This window comes from Brachycentrus maculatus, unplaced genomic scaffold (genome assembly GCF_059751285.1).
Source record: "Brachycentrus maculatus isolate JH-2025_06_01 unplaced genomic scaffold, ASM5975128v1 h1tg000199l, whole genome shotgun sequence".
NCBI classification, from domain to species: Eukaryota; Metazoa; Arthropoda; class Insecta; order Trichoptera; family Brachycentridae; genus Brachycentrus; species Brachycentrus maculatus.
The window spans coordinates 2744359-2765655 of NW_028280950.1; the positions used below are offsets into that span (position 1 = coordinate 2744359).

The 21297-nt window shown below is 31.5% G+C and overlaps 1 protein-coding gene across 1 annotated transcript in view; it reads left to right on the forward strand.

Annotated features, from left to right (window-relative positions):
• The window catches only part of LOC148307452 (uncharacterized), a 171850-nt gene that overhangs the window by 133255 nt on the left and 17298 nt on the right, over positions 1 to 21297 (forward strand). Inside the window, exon 3 of the mRNA XM_088263471.1 lies at positions 15384 to 15570. Within this exon, the coding sequence (XP_088119597.1) occupies positions 15384 to 15570 (187 nt within the window). The remainder of the gene's footprint in view (positions 1 to 15383; positions 15571 to 21297) is intronic.

The following is a 21297-nucleotide window of genomic DNA, read 5'->3' on the forward strand; positions in this document are numbered from 1 at the left end:
AATGTTCACGTTCTCAATAACAACAACAAAAAATCTATTGCACTGTGAATGGAGAAATTATTACAAATAAATATTCTGTGTAAGTCCCTCTCCAAGAATAAGAGATTTGTCTCTTTATTGGAGAAGCACAGCGTATCTAGAATAAGATACATATTTTATAAGTATGTAAATAGAAATATCTTCTTTTTAATATCTATTAAAGTTAAATAATTATTGTAACAATATTAAAATAGCACTTTATAAGGCAATAAGACCAGTCTTACATTTCATGTTAAATAAACTCTTTTATTTGTCACCTCCTCTGGAATCGTACTAGGGACGTCTTGCATAGTACCTAGCTTAATGCACTAATCACTCAAAAATTGCTACTATTTTTTTTATTATTATGTTATCGTAATGTGATAAAAGTTTTTTTTTAAATAAATCTTTGAGGGATAAAATTGGTCAAGTAGTATTCTCCTTATCTCAATTGGCGAAAATAAATGTTATTTATATGTTTTAATGTTAATGCATTGTTGTTTTTAATATCTTTTTTGTTTATTTTTTTAGTTCAAATGGGTTATTATTTTTTTACTGGGCCGTTAACTCGATATTAGCTCTCCTTCTTCCGACCCGGATAACGAAAACCCATGAAAATAATATTATTGTTATCGGACACTTCATTATCCTTGGTGACTTCCGTTAGTCCCATTCGATCACCATCTTGAATGGACAGCAGTATTTCAACAATGGATTTCTAACATTGTACCGTGATAAATTCTATCCAAGCATATTGCGCAAGTTAAAAAAGGGTATTGTTATCCGAGTGTGTGCAAAATCTGTCAATTTTGTAAGACAGGAAATTATCCCGGACAATAATGTTTTTTCTCCATTATTATATGTCAAAAATTTTGGTCGCCATTAAAAAAAATGGTTTTGATTTGAATTTGATGGTTAAGTTTTATATTTTATATACTCGCAATATAATCCACGTGGCTTTCTCTTTTGTTTGTCTGTCAAAATTATCTTCATCGTATCAATATAAATTTTTCTCAATCTGCTTCAAGTCAACCCAAAAACACGTAACTCCCCATTTTTTTGCGTTTAACAATATAATATAATTACAAGTACAAAAATTCCTATCTTATCAATACAAAAAATCTCACAAAGACATGGCTTGTGTATGGATATACATTTTATTTGATTTTAATAAAAGGTACTGAAAGAATACGATAGATATGAAAGTATAAATAGATTAAATTAAACACAAACGTTTGTTTTCAACAGAAAAAAACACTGACAATGATTTTTTTTTCATTAAGTATTTACCATATAAAACACACGGTAGATAAATTCCACGTGATATCGTTAACAAAATATACTATAATAAAATAAGAAATAATAGGCGATGGTTTCCTCATCCGTATAAAAATCAATTTAGGATTTTTTTTAAAAATCTACATAAAAATCAATGCGTCTTTGTCCTAGCCCTCTTATATCCTGTCCTTGTCCTCTTAATATGCAAGGGTGTAAGAAGTTCTTGTTACACATTGTTAAAGTAGCAATTAATTATTTGTTTGTTTAGTTATTTCATTTTTATCGTGTAAAATAAACGTGTAAAAAGTGAGTTCTTTACTTTTTTAGCGCGCAGTGAGACCATAATTTTCAACAATGGCGTATGAATTATGAAGATGACATTTGGAGCGAGTAAACGAGTAGTAATTTATTTTATTAGTATTGTAAAAATACCATCGAAAAGTCATCGACATAGTATCGTGTCGGTATGCTTAACTTTAGTTGGGAAAAAAAAGAACGCATAAAATTTTCTACCAGTGACAATAAATTATATGAATTGCCAAAATGATTGCTTATTTCAAAATTGCGGTTTGACGTTTTTAACCTTAAACTAGAATATTTGTGTAAAATTGTAATACAATTAGAGAAATAAATCATTCAATTAGTTTTTAACCTATTAAAATGACTTCTGCGTACGTTCATTGTGGAATTTTATATGCTTTCCATCTTTTGAGGCTGGCAAACGAATCAATTGAATTTCATTTAGTTCTTACGGGAAAAACTGTTTCTACATTTGTAAAATTCCATAAATAATAATACAGAGGTTCCATCGTATGTAAATAAATATATGATATAGTTACGTTGATTGCTTCATACTGACGAATACGAGTATACCAACATTTATGTATATATATGTAGCATGTTTAAACCGTGCGTTAACTTTCTTCGTGCATTCCTACGTTTGACATAAACTTTACATAATTTGTATGGATACCTTTCACGCACTATTTGCATTTTTCCGCACACTGCGCAGTTCAAACATGCAATTTACTCAAATTTAAATAAGGTGAATATGAAGTAGCAACTTCATAAATAAATTCATTATTTCATGGACATTTATTTGGCGATACCGACTGGTAATACAACAAACATGATAATTATTACTTTTTTGACATCTCCACAAAGATGAAGAAGGATTTGGAAGTCTAGGCATTTACAGGGCTTATGACCCTCATAGGCTGGTTTAATTGATCACTATACACACGTGTAACATTCACCTATTCTACCCATGATTGACAACCACACTATTAAAATTCTTGGAACTTCTAGATATATTGATTAAACTCGATAGACTCTTTAAGTCCAATAGACTTCACCAGAGACATCTATTGTAGGATGAGGCAAGCTTTTTTGTTAGGCAGAAAACAAAAATTTGTATGTGAGGTCCGAATCCTGGATTATATTCACATACTTGAGAAACGCTATGATAATGTTAGTTTTTTTTAATCAAAGGGCGAAAACCGTTAATCCAAGTGACTTTTTACTAGAAATTACACAAGTGAATCATTCACTGTGCGAAAATAATCGATACTTTTGTATGTTAAAAGTTCAGTTAAATAATTTACCTTTTTAAGTTTTCATATTTTTTTTTCTACTAGGTTCATTTTAAAGCAGAGCGCTACATAATCATAAACACATACTCGTTTCCATACAATGATCATTTGATTGTTTTTTTTCTTATTTTTTTTATTTTTATTTTTATTGCTTGAAGCGTTTTATTCTTCCGGTTCTAAAGTAATAACTAAGAATGTTGATTATTTCTCCAACGTGTTTCTCTTTTTTTATTTAAATAATTATTAAAACAAAAAACAATGCGGTAAGAATAATGCAGTGACAGAACTCGATTAATTGCGTTCATGTATTGATTAGTAACATAATTAAAATAAATGCAACATCGGAACCTTATTTTCCAGCGCAGTCGAAATATTTACGTATACATTGATCTCGACATTAGTAAATATTTTTTTCTGTTATCAAAATATTTTTCACACAAGATATGCAACCTTGTGTGCTCCTTGTCCTTATTTTTTCTATTTCGAGATGTTTTTCTGCCATCATTTCGTTTTCCATTACTCTTAGGCCTTTCGCATACCTACTTTTAAATATATTTTACATCTCTCCTTTGTTAAAGAATCTAGAGTGCAGAACTGGAATTGTTTTTTATGGTGTTTATCATTAAGATGCGGACATGAATCGATTATTATTATTATTACACCATATCCACTCCCTATGTGGAGCATATGGAGTCCACAAACTATCTCCAGGCTTTTCCGTGGGCCGCCAGCTCCCTTGCATCCTCATAAGTCAGGTCCATGTCCCGAAGTTCAGACGAGAACTGCCGACAAATTGTCAGCAGTGGTCGTCCTGGGCAGCGCGAACCTGATGCCTTGTAAAAGAGACAAGCTTGATTAAGGCTCTGTACGTGAATCGATAATAATCATTATAAAAATTAGATTCAAATTAATAAAACAATGGCTCACTAAATACATTACGGTCCAATATACGATAAATCTCCACTCAATTTTCTTTAAACCAAGATAATTTGACGTAACTATTTTTTGCTTGAAAATATGTTTTTTTTTTAAATACATGGTTTTGACAATAAAAGAGTTATTGAAAGTTAAGAAGTTAATTTTTTTAGTCAAATTACAAATTCTTATTCTAACCCTTATCCGCACCCCAATGGTGCATAGGGCACTGCATCGTATAGAAGCAGTGTTATCTTGATCGTTAAATACACGAAGGAAAGGTGATCATCCTTCCGCTTCAGGCACCAGTCCAGGGTCACATTAAATAAATATTAGACTGAAAAACCACTAATATTTATTTTGACTGTCTTGGGAATCGGACCCGGGACCTCCAGCATGGTAGCCTAGCGCGCTAACCACTACACTATGGAGGCGGGCAAAAATTACAAATTACAAATTACAAATACATACATTTTTTTAATGAGACACGTTTAGCTTCTCACACAGCCGTTTGCGTACTGAATCATCCAGATTGCGAATGTTACCCTGAACGATTTTCGACACAAAGGACTGATAAAAATAACGCCGTATCCGTTCGATGTTGAACACTTTGGTTTCGTAAAGCCGGATACGTTAAAACAATTGTGTTATAAATAAAAATAAAAATTTACAAACAGCATTTCGTCGATATTTACTATGACAGAATGCACTTTAATGTCCCGATTATCTGTCAGTTTGCCATGTAACGTAGTATTATTGGAGTTTAATTTCTGTCGCTTTATTCAACATCCTCCCCTTTCACTTTATCGTTTTTTTTTCATGACAGTTAACATGACAGGGTCCACTGAAATATTTCATTACAAGCACAGCACCTCCTAGAGGCTTATTCTTGAATCACATATTGAATATGTATATAATTTGTTGCCCGAAACCATTAAGATTTCCAGGAGTGATCAGGTCTTTAAGAACAGTGTCCGTCGATAGTTACTTAACATTGGAAGGGACAAGGTGGAAAGTGAATTAATTAAAGTCCAGGTGTAATTATCACACTGAAAAACCTTAAAACATAAATTATTTTTGTGTCTCCTGTATGTTATGTTTATAATCTAATCATTAAAAAAATATATATGTATATTAAAAATTTTAAAAAATTATATATAAACTTTGTATTACCATGTTAGTATTCGGCTCAACACAGGCCATGCCTAAAGAGCCGTAATACGTATAATAAATGTGTATATGAAATGAATATGTATATTGAATGTATCTATGTATTATGAAAATAAATAAATAAATAAATAAATAATAAATAAATTAATTACATATTTACAATATTTTGAGCGTGTCCAAATCTGGTTTCCTCCCATTAGGAATTATATTATACATAATTTTTTACTTCTTAACATAATGAAGAAGAATATGGAAGTCTGAGCTTTTGAATTTACAAGGCTTACGACCGTAATAAGCGTGTGTGTGTCTGTGTGTGTCTGTGTCTGTCTGTGCGTGTGTGTGTGTGTGTGTGTGAGAGAGAGAGAGAGAGAGAGAGAGAGTGTGTGTGTGTGTGTGTGTGTGTGTGTGTGTGTGTGTGTGTGTGTGTGTGTGTTTGTGTTTGTGTGTATCTATATGCTTTTTAATAAATACACTTAATACTCTGAATTATTAGATAGGTATCCAGGTATTTGAAATACATCGGCTGTCCAAATTCAAAACACAGTAAGGGACATTTTTTTTTTTAGTAGTACGTTTTTTTGCATTTTTGGACTAAGTAGATTCTACTTAGTCTAAAAATGTAAAAAAACGTACTACAAGAAAATGTCCCTTACTGTGTTTTAAGTTTGTACAGCCGACATGTAGTTGTATACATAAAGTATATTGACGAATAAGTAAAATAGCCGATTAATAAACCTTTTTGACATTCTCCTTTCAAACTTTTTCTAAAAAAAATTGTAATGCAGAGAAAGGTGTAGATAAGTTTATTGTATTTGCGCGATTAAACTTTCACGTTTGGATATAAATCATCTCCAAATCAGCTGGATATCGCAATATTGTGTAACAATAAGAACGTGATAATGAATTAAGTGACTGCTTAAATTGGGCTTCGAAAAAAGTCCTCTCAAGAGAACTCAAATATGGCTCTACCATAGAAAATGTTTGCCTTTTTATATATTCGGAAAGACTCCAACGCATTTGCAATGTAATGCGATAGTCTTTCCGGTGGCTGACCTCTAATGATGCGAAAGTTTTCTTTTGTTGGTGTTATTTTTGCATGAATTTGACATTTGTCATTTGACATCGTGACCTGAGGAATTCGAACGTTGTTTGTTTTTTGTTTCTTTAAAACACGTTATATAAAAATGTGACATCTCGTTGCAAAGATAAATTGACGGAGACAAGGATTTATTGCCAACCAACTTTATGGTAAATCCATTATTTTTCTTACTAAAAAAAGTGTTATACTCACTTTTTTTTTTTAAAGTATACCATTTATGCCTTTAATCCTTTGCAATCAGTGTCAATCTTTCGGTTGTAGTTAAAAAAAGGTTCTCGTATTTTCGAAAAACATAAGCTAGCCTCGTATTTTTATTTTTTATTTATTTTTTATTTGATATTTTAAACGATGAATAAAGAACTTTTTTCATTAGAGTTTATTTTTATCCGTATTTTGTTTGATTTTTTTTTTTAAATATGTTAATATAAAATTAATAAAATTGTTTTAAGGGTTGTGTGAGGCTAAAGTAAGAAGTAGCTGGTAAATTTTACAAAAGCATAAAAAGGTGTATAGTAAAGGTTCTGTTTCCGCACATTTCGATGCCTTTAATATGGTCCTCTTAGTGAACAACGCGACGTGTTTTCATATATTTCAAGGTGCATTTGAAGCTAGTGTTTTTGCCTAGAATTTTCACTCATGAATTACATGAAATTATAGTAACTTTAAACATAAAGAGTAAATCCACTCACAAGTAGGCATAGGCTATGAAACTTTTAAAGTTGAAGCCTGAGTAGGGACATGATAAACGGTGTTGCATAAGCCGTAGCTAGATTTCAGAGTCACTTGGACGTTAGGTTATTCAAAAAAAAAAAAAAAAAAAGGTGCATTTGAATCGCTGGATTCCATTCCTGTCATACGCGACCAAATTTTATTATTATTTAAATAAATACGAGCTTATTCTCAGCTTTTAAAGAGACTTAAGAGATTATACTGCATCAAAAAAACATTTGATATATTCCTCTTAAAAATTTTAAAATAATATATTGTTGTCAAGCAGGTACTGAGTTTTTTTTTAAAAAAACGTCTGTTAATTTTTAATATCAAGGTTTATCCACTAAGTATTTATTAAAATAAAAAATATCGCCCTCGGTACTACGCGTAAAAATGTGCTCTATCCTCCATTTTAAGTAGGTACCCTAGTTTTCAAAAATCGCATTTTAATTAGTGCAGTCATGTTGTTTGCACTACTGATAAGTATTGTTAAAATAATTAATGAAAATCTCTCTCCAAATCTATGTTTGCTCTAAGTGGGTAAGAACACACGACTAAGTTTATTATTATTTTAATAAATATGCATTATACTAGTGCATCTGTACATTTAAAAAAGAATATAATGATGTGAACAAATTTTAAAAATGCGAGTAGTTACCAACATCAGTTCATCAATATCCCCCATTTTTTGATGAATATCCTGCGTTTATCGTGATGTCATGGAATTGATTTTACCATTAAGTATTTTATGTGATAACTTTATCTGCTACAAAGTTATGGTTTGCCCAAAGGCATATGGTATGCTAATGAGAATAACAATAAAAGACGTAACCAACAAGGCGTGTTATCCATTCACACTTACTTACCAGAAATCTCGGGTCAACGGGGTTAATAACATACAATATCAAAGTAGTTTTATATTATCTAGTAGTTATATAAATCGGTGTTGTTTCAGCAACAACATCTAATATTTGCTGTACCGATGGACAGAAAACACTTTTTCTATGTTTATATGATAGATAACTTTATCTTCACTTATGGAATTTTATTTTTAACAAATTTTCGATGAGGATAATCAGATAAGGAAATTGATAAATATAATTTTATGACAGAATTAACGTAAAGTTAAATTTATCTTCACTACGTCGTCTACGTGTTTTTAATGTTAATTTTCTTTAAACCCTATTAACATTTGATGTAATTGAATTTTTGCTTTGAAAATACCGTTTTTGTATTAAAAAAATAAGTGTTTATTTGAAAAAAAATGTATGGTTTCAAAAAAAAAGTTATTGAAAGGTAAGGTGTAAAAAAAATAAAAATATTTGCTAAAAAAAGTCGTATTCCAATGGATACATATTTTAAATCGTGCGCAGAGACACGACCGGCTTCTTGCGAAACCGAACACATACTGAATCATCCAGATCGCGAGTTACCCCTTAATGCAAGCCGAGAACTGTCATAGAAATTTCAATATAGTATTCAATATTCAATTGAAGATTATGAAGCTCTCATATTCGTTTTTTCATAGTATTTTTTATAACTTTAAATTGCATATTTTTGGCCTCTGAGTAGGAAGAAATAGATATTTTCTTCTTCTTCTAACCCTTACCAAACCCAATGGCGCATAGGGCACTGCATCATATAGAAATAGTATTTTCTTGATCGTTAAATACACGAAGGAAAGGTGATCAGCCTTCCGCTTCAGGTACCAGTCCAATAAATAAATATTAGACTGAAAAATCACTAATATTTATTTTGACCCTCTTGGAAATCGAACCCAGGACCGCCAGCATGGTAGCCTAGCGTGCTGACCATTACACTATAGAGGCGGACTGTGGGGATAGATATTTAAAGGGCCATAATTTTTATGTCTTTTTTAATGTAAATATAACTTATTTTAACTTTTGAGTCATTATCACAAGTTTTTCTGACTTTAAAAATATGTTATTATAGCACAATAAATTAAGCCTTTGTTTGTAAAGCCCTAAAACTAAAACCCAAATGTCGACGAACTAGGTTTTACGAGTTATTACTGTCTAGTTCTGGCAAAACGAATTGTAAAATAGTATGTTTCCGCAATCATACAATTTGTTGTACTTCAAATAAATTCCTGTGGTTGTAACAAAGAGTTTAATTTTGATGTTTCGTAACGATTCTCATTTCCGTACTAGTTTCTTTTCAGTTGACCATTTCTCGATGGAGTCGTTTGTTATTTTTTCCAGAAAAAATCCCGACTACCTTATGGATATAAAAAATGAAACACTTGCATAGGACTATTTTGTTATTTTATTAATGTGAACAAGACTAGTTTTGAGAACCACGGATGTTCTCATCAACGGATGAAAATACAAATAAGCAATACGTTATCTAGGTACTGATGGGGGTAGGTAGGGGGCAGGTTTGGGGGTGGGGTTTGGTTAAACGGGAATATAGAATGCAAGGGTGAGATGAGAAACTTTGGACAGGTAATTTATTTTTACATTATGACATCTCAAAATTTGAGTAATATGGTTGTCAATCACGGGTAAAATGGTAAATGTTACACGTGTGTAAAGTGATCACTTAACCCATCTAAGATATGTTATAAGCCCTGTAAATACCTTGACTTCCATATTCTTCTCTGTGGATTTCGAGATGTCAAAATGTCTCCGATTCGGACATCCGGATTTATGAACAAGGATTCGAACATACACAAAATATTGTGAATTATGTTATTTTATATTTTTTTCTATTTTTTTATTTTCTTGGTTGTTCATAACTTGCTCTTTGAATGTTACTGGATGTTATATTTTAAGTGTGCGTTAGTCGAAAGAGTGATAGCCCATAATGTGATTTTCAATTGTAAAAAAATAATTACTGTCAAAACCACGACGTTCTTTGATTCAAGTTATTTTGATTTCTCGCGGTTTGGCAGTATATTTTTAAATTATCTTAAGAAATCTCATGTACACCGCTTTTTTTAGTATGCTTACTTTTGAACAAATAAAAAAAAATGCACCTTAACCTCTTAATCGTCCTCCAATCAACTCGAGTCGTTCACATTGGAATCATTGCTTTTAATAATACAATACAAAACATCTCAAAAAGGAAAATTGACTCTTAAATTCTCAACGTACTAATTTTCAAACACCCCCAGATTATTGCGGCAATATCAAGATTTAAAAAAAGTTTCATCATCTTAGAAATATGGATATTCAATTAAATTTAATGCCAATATTGTTTTCACAAATGTATCATATTACACAAGACAACCATTGTTATTCTGTACAAATATTTTGGGTGTATTGTGTTTCTTTGAGTGGGATTTTTAGCGAAAGCGAGTTAGAAAGAAAGAAAGTAATTTGTTGAATGTCCGACCAATCCTTATATTATACACTGAACTCGTGATTCATCATACCATAAATCACGACTTATCTTAAAAAAAAATATTGCGTTACATATTTTATTGTTCACGGTAGCCATTCTCTCGATGTGTACGTATAAGTTACATCTACATAAATTATAGCGCCTTCTTTCGCCTATTTTAAGTGCAAAGATCTCTGACAATATGATGTGAAATGAAAACATAATGGGGTATTGTTTAGGATATGTTGCAGATGAAGGTTCTCATTTAATATTCTTTATTAATATTTTTTTTTCTGCAACATTTTGTGTGTTCAAGTACTTGTTCACAAATCTGGATTATCTCCAATTTTAAGAGTTAATTTTTCATATGTGTCCGCCTCCGTAGTGTAATGGTCAGCATGCTCGGCTACCGTTCTGGAGGTCCCGGGTTCGATTCCCAGGGAGGCTTAATAAATATAAGTGATTTTTTCACTGTAATATTTATTCAATATTACACTGGACTGGTACCTGAAGTGGAGGGCTGATCACCTTTCCTTCATGTGTAATCGATCGAGATAACACTGCGTTTATATGAAACAGTGCCCTATGCACCATTGGGGTGCGGTAAGGGTTTTATTATTTTTTATTATTAATTTTCCATATTATAAAAATAATATGAAAAGTTACCTCCTATAATTGGAGATAATGTTCGAAATCTTATAAACCTAAAAAGATGATTCTATTCCCTGTCCTTTCCTTTTCTTCTTTTCCTATCACGGCCATCTTCTTTTCTCTTTATCCCATCCTTGTCTCATGTCTCTTCCTAAATATAGACTTCTCTTATGCATAGTTGTGAAGAACTTTAATTGGTACTCATGATTTTATTTTTTGTATTCTGATATATCATATATTGTAACTGTTGTTCTTCCTTCCAATAAAATAAAATAAAAATAAAATAATCTAGATTTGTGAACAAGTATTTGGACACACTCAAAATGTTGTAAAGAAATTGATTGGTCAAATTATAAGCTAAAATAATAACAATGAAAATGATTTTCTTGCATTTCTCATGTGTGTGATTATAAACCCACATCATGTGAGTTATTATAGTTATAAAGTCAATGTTTGTATTATTTTTTGACATCTCATAAAAGATGAAGAAGAATATGGAAGTCTGGGCATTTTCGGGGCTGACGACCGTCATGGGATAGTTTAAGAGCTCACTTTACACAAGTGTAACATTCACCAGTTCTACCCATTCACGCAACTCAAATTCATGGAAGTTCTATATATATATATATATATATATATATATATATATATATATATATATGAACCAATTTAGAAATCTTGTTTTTTTATCGAGCAGAAACTCGTATTAGAATGTGAGGTCCAAAAAAAAATTTACAAAAAGCTTCTTTTCATCTCACCAATAGATATCTCTAGTGAAGTTCTAGCGATTCGAGAACAAGGTTCCAAGATTTTATTGTGTCCTTGGGACGTTGGAGGTTGATAAGGGGGTAGGAGCTGTTTCTTTATTTTTCTATCATTTTTTTTTAAATAGTGGGAACATAGACAATAGGGCTTTAAGTTGTCTCCTTTAGACTTTGAACATTAAAGAGGTGGTAGTAGATGTTCCTTTTCAGTTGAAGCATAGACACTAGGGGGGGGGGGTTTAGTCATTGTCATATTGTTAATTACCGATTTATTATTATTTATTGTATCCATATTTTTATAAATTTCTATTGCTTCAAAATAATGTATTTTATAACTATTCGTATTAAGATTTTACCACAATGTGATTGCCGAAACAATTAATGAAATTATCTCGTATCTACCTACCTGTATTGCACGCCAAAACATTTAAGTTTATCGGGGAGAATGCAGTCGTATGCACTCGATGCAAATCCGGAATGTAATGCGTGCCTGCGTAGGTGTTGGTAACTTATTTATTATGTATTTTATGAATATTACCCACCCACCTTGTTGGATGCTGGATGCTGTAAACACGGTCCTTCCATTAGTAGGTACCGGACTCTGGCATCATTCTTTCCTTGTCATGATGCGTTCCATTACGAGCTTTCACCGATAATTTATACCGTCGCTTTACTAGTCGCAATTTATAAAGAATAAAAAAATGGTGCCGATTTTTACTGTAACGGGAGAGCGGAAATGTCGTGCAGATTAACAGGATTTAATGGTATTGTGAAGTTCCGGATTTAATAACAATTCTCACTTGTACATTTTCACTTGGATACATTGGAATCTGCAGCATTGATGGTATTATTTTTACGCAATTTATTATGAATCACACCGTGATATGTATCTTCTTTTTTTAACCCTTATTCGCAACCAATAGTGTACAAGGGATATGAAGGCAAGTTAATTATATAATATAAAACTGTACAGCATGTTACGTTTAGAAGAAAGACACACATCTAGATGAGAAACATATGATTTTATATGATATGCTCTCAGTGTTTTTAAGTTAGCTACTAACAACTTTTTTGACCACTACCCAAAACAATCAGTCCTACGCTCCACATTCTTGGATCTAAGAGTGGAATATATTAGATAGGATACAGATGACAGAAGTGAAGGAGCTCAGGATGGCATAACTACCATGTGGGAAATAAATAAGAAAAATTAGCCCTGGCTAGTGCTTCCAGGGTTACATACCAGTATTCTGTGAAAGCTAATGTACACGAGTCACTTGAAATGCGTACGACCTGTAACGCGGCCGTACGCGATCTGCATTTGAAGTTTGCGAGTTCCCCTTTAAGTATTGACCCTTTTTATTTAATATTGATTTGGTATATGTGTAGAATTTCGTAACTGATTACCATTTATAATAATTATGAATTAGGCATTAACTTTGTAGAATTATGATTTAAATATAAAAATAAGACAGTTTCATGTGACCACTTCTTAAAATTAGGAATATAATTATACATAATTATATGTTATATAATTATATATGTATATAACACGACAACTATAGATGTTCCATCAACAGGTGAAAACACAACTTTGTATTTTCACCTTCAGATGAGAAGAACATTTGTAGTTCTCGAAACTAGAAGTGTTTCCATTGATAAACTCAAAAATTGGTCTTCTACAAGGGTTTTATTTTTATGTTACTGTGTACTTAATTGTAAAATTAATGATTAACGATAACTATAAAAAAAACTTTTAAAAAGTAATATGTTATGTCACTTAATTGAGTTGGCGGTATACATACCAATAAACTGAAATGCTTAATTTTATTATTTATATTTTTATAATTTATCATCGCGCTGCCTCCGTAGTGTAATGGTCAGCACGCTCGGCTACCGTTCTGGAGGTCCCGGGTTCGATTCCCAGGGGAGTAAAATAAATACAAGTGATTTTTTCACTGTAATATTTATTCAATATTACCCTGGACTGGTACCTGAAGCGGAGGGCTGATCACCTTTCCTTCATGTATAAACGATCAAGATAACACTGCGTTTATATGAAGCAGTGCCCTATGCACCATTGGGGTGCGGATAAGGGTTTTATTATTATTATTAATTTATAAAACATAATTGATTAAAGTTAAAAAAAAAACAAATATTAAATATATTGTGAAATAAGACGTTATTTTCTTGCCGCCATAGCGGCGGCACTCGAATAAGCCGTCAAACTATACATGCCGCCTCTGTGACGGCACTCGAGTGCTAAGAACTCTCATTTTCTACATAATTAATATTGTCACCGATTTGTTTTCACTGTTTCTATAATATTTCAGAACAATGTTATCTATTCATTTCCTATACAAATCGCAAATGATCCACTAACAAAACGATATTTGAGGCATTCTTCGAAATAAAGCCAAAAAAGAAAGTTGCGACCGAGGTCTATGGGAAGATGAATTATTTCGCTTTTTATCGTCGCTTTTCTCGGTAGTGGATAACAATACTTGATTAATGAAGTTCATATTGAAGATGGATAGCTTACAAACAGATGTAATCAATAAATGCAGTCGGCGAACAGATTTGGCGCTGCTGTGATCCATCATAATGAAAAGTATATTAGAATCTAACATGACAAGAGATCTAGCGACCCGTAACATAAAAAAACAACTAATAGGGTTGTCAATAACTGCAAGTGTTTGCTATTTTTTTAATTATTATTAACGTACGACTAATTTAAGAACGAGTCATAAAAACTAGTTTTTTAGATTTTGTTTTATAAAATGTATTTTTTCCTAAGTGTCCGCCTCCGTAGCGTAATGATATATATAATATATATATATATATATATATATATATATATATATATATATATATATATATATATATATATATATATATATATATATATATATATATATATATAAATATATATATATATATATATATATATATATATATATATATATATATATATATATATATATATATATATATATATATATATATATATATATATATATATATATATATATATATATATATATATATATATATATATATATATATATATATATATATAAATATATTACCTGTAGTGGAGGTCTAATAGACTTTCATGTGTTAATGATCAAGATACACTGCTTTTATTTGATGCAGTGCTCTATGATTTCAATTTCATATTATTTTTTGACATCTCATCAAAGATGAAGAAGAATATGGAAGTCTGGGCATTTACGGGGCTGAGGATTCGGACCTCACATACTAATATAAGAGTTTCTGCTTAGTAAAAAGCTTCTTTACATCTCACCAATAGATGTCCCTAGTGAAGTTCTAGTGAAGAACAAGGTTTCTAAATTGGTTCTTATATATAGAACTTCCAAGAATTTAAGTAGCGTGGTTGTCAATAATGGGTAGATTTGGTGAATGTTACACGTGTGTAAAGTGATCACTTTAACCAGCCTATGACGGTCGTCAGCCCCGTAAATGCCCAGACTTCCATATTTTTGAGATATCATCTTTGATGAGATGTCAAAAAATAATATGAAAAATAACTCCTATAATTGGAGATAATTCAGATTTGTAAAGTATTTGGACACACTCAAAATGTTGTATTTTATTTTATGACTGGTTATTTTATTTCCAACATTTTCAGTGTGTTCAAATGTTCCATGTTTTACCAATGTTTTTTTGGTGACAGAAACATCCTCTCACTCGGTAATAGTATCAAGTCTTATTTTTATTTATAAACAAAATAATAATTATAACAATGAATAAAAAAAAAACATTGCTTAGATGCTTTTAGCTTTATCATTTTACAAATAGAAAAATGTCTCTTTTCAGGGGACGCATCCTGATTCGCTGTACCGGGTGGCCCAGCTGTCCGGGCCGGAGAGTGGGGACGGTGGAGGGGGGAGGTGGCCCTCCAGGACTTCCCGGATACGCGGCCCTCTGCGCCTGCTGCGCTGGCCGCTGGCCCTGGCTGCCGTCTGCATAGCCCTGGCACTCCTTGTGTACTTCCTCATGCCAGGTAAGAAAGAATACTACCATAATAAGACTTTGTACTGTCCAGTCGACTTCCACCAGCGATTTGAATCGGGTTTCGGACCCTGAGTTCTCCGTAAGATGTAGAAGTATAATGTAGAAGATACCTAACCTAACCCAGCCAAGGAATCTAACTAATGAAGTAGAAGTAGATGTAGAAGATGTAGAAGAAACACTTCTATTTAAGGGGGAACTCGCTAACTGGATTATTTGGGTAGCATTTTCAATAGACTTTGAAGTATGGCTGATTGTGGCGCCATCACTTAAGAAATTAGTGATCTATATTTATAATCGATCGGTAGTGTTTTGTCCGCCTCCGTAGTGTAATGGTCAGCACGCTCGGCTACCTTTCTGGAGGTCCCGGGTTCGATTACCAGGGGGAGGTCAAATAAATATAAGTGATTTTTTTCACTCTAATATTTATTCAATACTACCCTGGACTGGTACCTGAAGCGGAAGGCTGATCACCTTCCTTCGTGTGTTAACGATCAATATAACACTGTGTTTTTAATGCAGTGCCCTATGCACCATTGGGGTGCGGAAAAAGGTTCGAATGAAAAAGTGTAAAGGCAAAGGGGTGTATCTGTCTCAGACCAAATTTTACAGGGGAGCGAAAACAAACTTGTGAAATTAAATATTTTGTTGGGATGGCATATGTACATATCTGAATAAAACTTAATAAGTATTGCAACTACAGCTATATCCTTTTGCTAGATTATGGAATACACTATTTTAGACATTTTGTGGAACAAACTTAGAAAATGAAAAGTTTGACAGATATACCCCACTACACTACCGAGATCATCCGTAGAGTGAATAACCCAGTATCTGATCTGAACTGAACTAGTCAAATTATAACTGCACAAAAAATTTAAAATCATGTTTTTAGGCGTTTCCCAGTATGTAAAAATAATCCGGGGTTCGGAAAATTATTCTAACTACACATTGTTGCGTTTTACGCTTGTATATAAACTTTTTTTTTAATATTTGGTAACTTGTTTAATTTCTGTGCACTACACGGAATTTTTCTGAAAAAAAAACCGGCCAACCGGACAGTAAAATTCCGTGTAGTGCACAAGCGCTCTGACGATGTAATTCTTCGCCCTATTCTCATTAACATATTTTTGCCAACGTTGAGTCGTCTGTTTTGTATGTAGGGAGTTGTACTACAATCCGAACAGACTATAATATATTCGGACAGCAGTAAAGAAGATACTGCTAACACCAGGATGTTGTAGAAATAATAGTACCAGCACTTTATTTATCAACGAATTTTTGAAAGACTTACCTTTAAAACCAAGAGAATTTGTACTAATGGCAAAAAACAATTAATTAATAAATACATTCATAATTTCTATACCAATCGTTTGATTATTATGATTTTTATTATATTAACTACCAAACGGCTTTTCGCTGCTAACCGTAAACTACCAAACACCGATTAATCGGTTTTTCTACCATACATACTAGGAAAAATCACAAAATAAAAAATATAATTACTAGGAAACAATTTTTTTTTTAAATACGCACTTTTATTTGTCAAAATTTTCATGTTGTAGACAATATTCTGAATAAATAGAAAATGTATTTGGAATGAATCACAATACGACATTTTTTGCTTACCATTTCAAGTGCAAAAATATTGTCTTTAACGTTTAAATACATGACAAATAGTAATGCATATTTATTTTTAAAATTTTACTTCTTAAATATCCTTTTTAAATGAATAGTTCAAATTTGAAATCGATATAATGATGTACATCATTGTGAGAATTATTTTCAGTACGTAGGGTAGAAAAACCGACTAATCGGTGTTTGGTCGTTTACGGTTGGCAGCGAAAAGCCGACTAGTCGGCTTTTAGTAGTTAATATGCTAGGTTTAAAAAAAACAGTACCCAAAATACATTCGACAGCTCCCAGCCATCACTTCTCTAGAGTCTTAAATCCGCATAAAGTTCGGCACATGACCCTAGCGCATTATATTTTTGCCGAGTCATAAAATTTGGGTAAAAAAATCTTCCTATTAACCTTTGTTCTTGTAACAAATATGGCCGTTCGAATTTGAAAAGGTCATCTCCTTTTGTCTCGATCGCCAATAAAATTCTTAATGAAATTTAAGTAACGATTTTTAACAATATCTTTTTTTAATACCTACAACGCAATCTTAATTCATGCATCAATATAAATTAGTGTCTGAATAACATTTATTGTGATAAAATAAATATTAAACGCATATTTATTATTGTATTCATGGATGAAGTTAAGTTACTAATTTTTCACATAACGAAAAAACCAATAAAAAAAATGCAAACCTGTTATGTCATTTGTCTTCGATCTACCTTGAATTTTCCTAATTTTTAGCATAGGTATCGCTTCTGTTTTTTTCATCTTATGCTAGTCAAGAATTGTAAAATAAAATAAAATAAATAAATTATTTGTAATATGAGTTTTAACAAAAACCAACTGTCAAAGTAAAGTTTCTCAAACGAACAAAAATATTTACAATAAATATAGAGATATTCCAAAATTCGTATTTTTTTAAAGAATTATTCATTGCGAATAGGGTAAGAGTGGGATATATGAATAAATAAATTGAAGACTTTAGGCGAAAAATAACAAATATCCAATATTTGAAATCTCAAACCAGGTGTGAAATATATTCTGCAGTACTTTTCATTTAGTTTATTGGATAATTTGTATAACGCCGTTTTCGGAACAAACCACCGTCGCTTTACAATACACAATAATTTAAAATTTTGAAACGAAAAGCGTAAGTCATTATTTTTCATATCAATATTATATGTATATAATAAAATAATAATGATAATTTTATACTTAGTTTCGAATAGTGAAATAAGGAAGGAATGCAAAGCTGAGATAAGCATTATCGATAAAATTAAGAAAGGTGTGCTGAGATGGTTTGGACATGTAGAACGAATGAGTGAGGAAAGAACGGTAAAACAAATTTATGAGGCGAATGTTATTGGAAAAAGGAGCAGAGGAAGACCGAGAAAAACTTGGCATAATCAGGTATGCTTAATACTTGAAAGTGGTCAGGTAAGGAGCCGTAATAATCGTCGGGTAGGTATGCATGATGAAATGCATGAACGTGGAAGAGGCGAAGAATGTTTGCAAAGACATAGTGATGTGGCGTTCTTTTCGCTCTGCCTGCCCCCGTGGAGAAACGGCGTGATGGTAAGTTAGTTAGTTAGTGTGTAAAAAACGCCAGAAAACGCTGGCGTTTCTCATGTGTGTGATTATAATCCGGGATTCGGATCTCACATACTAATATAAGAGTTTCTGCTTAATAAAAAGCTTCTTTACATCTCACCAATAGATGTCTCCAGTGAAGTTTTAGTGATTCATGAACAAGGTTTCTAAATTGGTTCATATATATAGAACTTCCAAGAATTTGAGTAGTGTGGTTGTCAATAATGGGTAGAATTGGTGAATGTTACACGTGTGTAAAGTGATCACTTAAACCAGCCTATGACGGTCGTAAGCCCCGTAAATGCCCAGACTTCCATATTCTTCTTCATCTTTGATGAGATGTCAAAAAATAATATGAAAATAACTCCTGTAATTGGAGATAATCCAGATTTTGTGAACAAGTATTTGGACACACTCAAAATGTTGAAAAATAGTTTGCTTCAGCACTTACTTATCATTTAACTTCGAGTCTCTTAACTAAATCTTTAACGATATCAATTAATTAACTTTTTCACTTCCCATTTTACTTTCTAATATTTTTTATTTAATATTTGATCAGCATTGTGATTTGTTTATAATATCACAATGGCCGTTGGCTCAAATTTGTAATTATCATTTTTTGTAAAATATGTTTAAAAACTAGTAACATTAAAATTCAAAAACAAAAAATCTATTAACATCTATTAATAAAACATACACAGCAGATTATAAATTGATAATTAGCGTGATTATGACGTATGGATTTAATATCGGTATGTCACTTTTAACAAATAATGCTTTCTCCTTTATAAAAAATATGATCATAATGTTGTAGCTTTGATTCTGTACATGTTCATTAGGTTTTTATTTAAGTACCATAATCGTAATAATATAATATTTCATACAAGTTTTTTACTACCGTTTTTAGTCTTGATTCGAAATTAAACGAGTTATTTAATAAGCACGAATTCACTTCAATTCAAGATGACGGCTAGCGCAAAAATGTGAAAAAAACTTGATCATTTTTGAAAATAAATAAAACGAAACTTGGTCCACCTCCGAAGTGTAATGGTCAGCACCCTCGGCTACCGTTCTGGCGGTCCCCGGTTGGGTTCCCAGGGGGGGATCAAATAAATATAGGAGATTTTTTCAATCTAATATTTATTCAATATAATCCTGGACTGGTACCTGAAGAGGAGGGCTGATCACCTTTCCTTCATGTGTTAACGATCAAGATAACACTGCGTTTATATTATGCAGTGCCCTATGCACCACTGGGGTGTGAGTAAGGGTTTATTGAAAAGTTGTTTATTGAAACTTGCCAGAAATAAATTCCTACTTTGGCCTATCCCATTCAGACTTGTGTTGAAAATTTTCACGGTTTAAATTTCGCCCAGCGCATCAGGACTGTCATCCGGAAGATGTGGTTTCATCGTGGCTACCGATGACCCCCCTGAGGATCAGAAAAAATGGCTGTATAAAACGTATGCAATTTTAAATATGCAATAACTACATATATAGCGACTGGATTACGTTGAAAATATCAATTTGTGCAGATTTTTTTTTGTAGTAAACTTTTTGGTTTTTTATACATTCGTTTCTAAATGAATTCTTAATAATTTATGCGTTGGATACTGAAATTCTGAAAAACAAATGGTTTTTATTAAAATTAACTTTTATTCGCTTATGATATATTCATATTTTTGTGGAATTCTGTCACAAAACATATCGCTCACTCCTTTCAACGACGTGATAAGTATATCAAAAAACTTGATTTTTCAGGAGATCGTTTTTGAAGTTTACAAAGTAATACTTATACTTAATTAGTAATACTTAATTATTGAACTTTTTACTTTGCAAAAGATCTTTTTGGGTAAAAGCTGAATGTTTTTTCTCCATTTGAAAATATTAAGTATATTTAAAAAAAACAATTGAACAATACCTTTTCTTCAAAATGCAATAACAACACTTTCTGCCCTGTAGCGAGTAAATATTAAGTTAAAAATATGCCGCTTTTGCTGGGATATAGTACATTTTCTGATCATTCCAAAAAATGCAAAACTGAAAATGGACGATTTTTGAAATATGACGCTGTTGAAAGTAGTGAGCGATATGTACTTTTCCCAATTTAAACTGTATGGATAACTAAAGTTGTCATTTTTGGACTTATCGTATTTTATATATATATATATATATATATATATATATATATATATATATATATATATATATATATATATATATATATATATATATATATATATATATATATATATATATATATATATATATATATATATATATATATATATATATATATATATATATATATATATATATATATATATATTTATATATATATATATATATATATATATATATATATATATATATATATATATATATATATATATATATATTACGAATGCACTTATACTTATACATAACCTGGTACGAGTACGGGTATGAAATCCCAATCGAAAAACATTGTTGCTATTCCCATAATACTTTTCTTTAATTATCT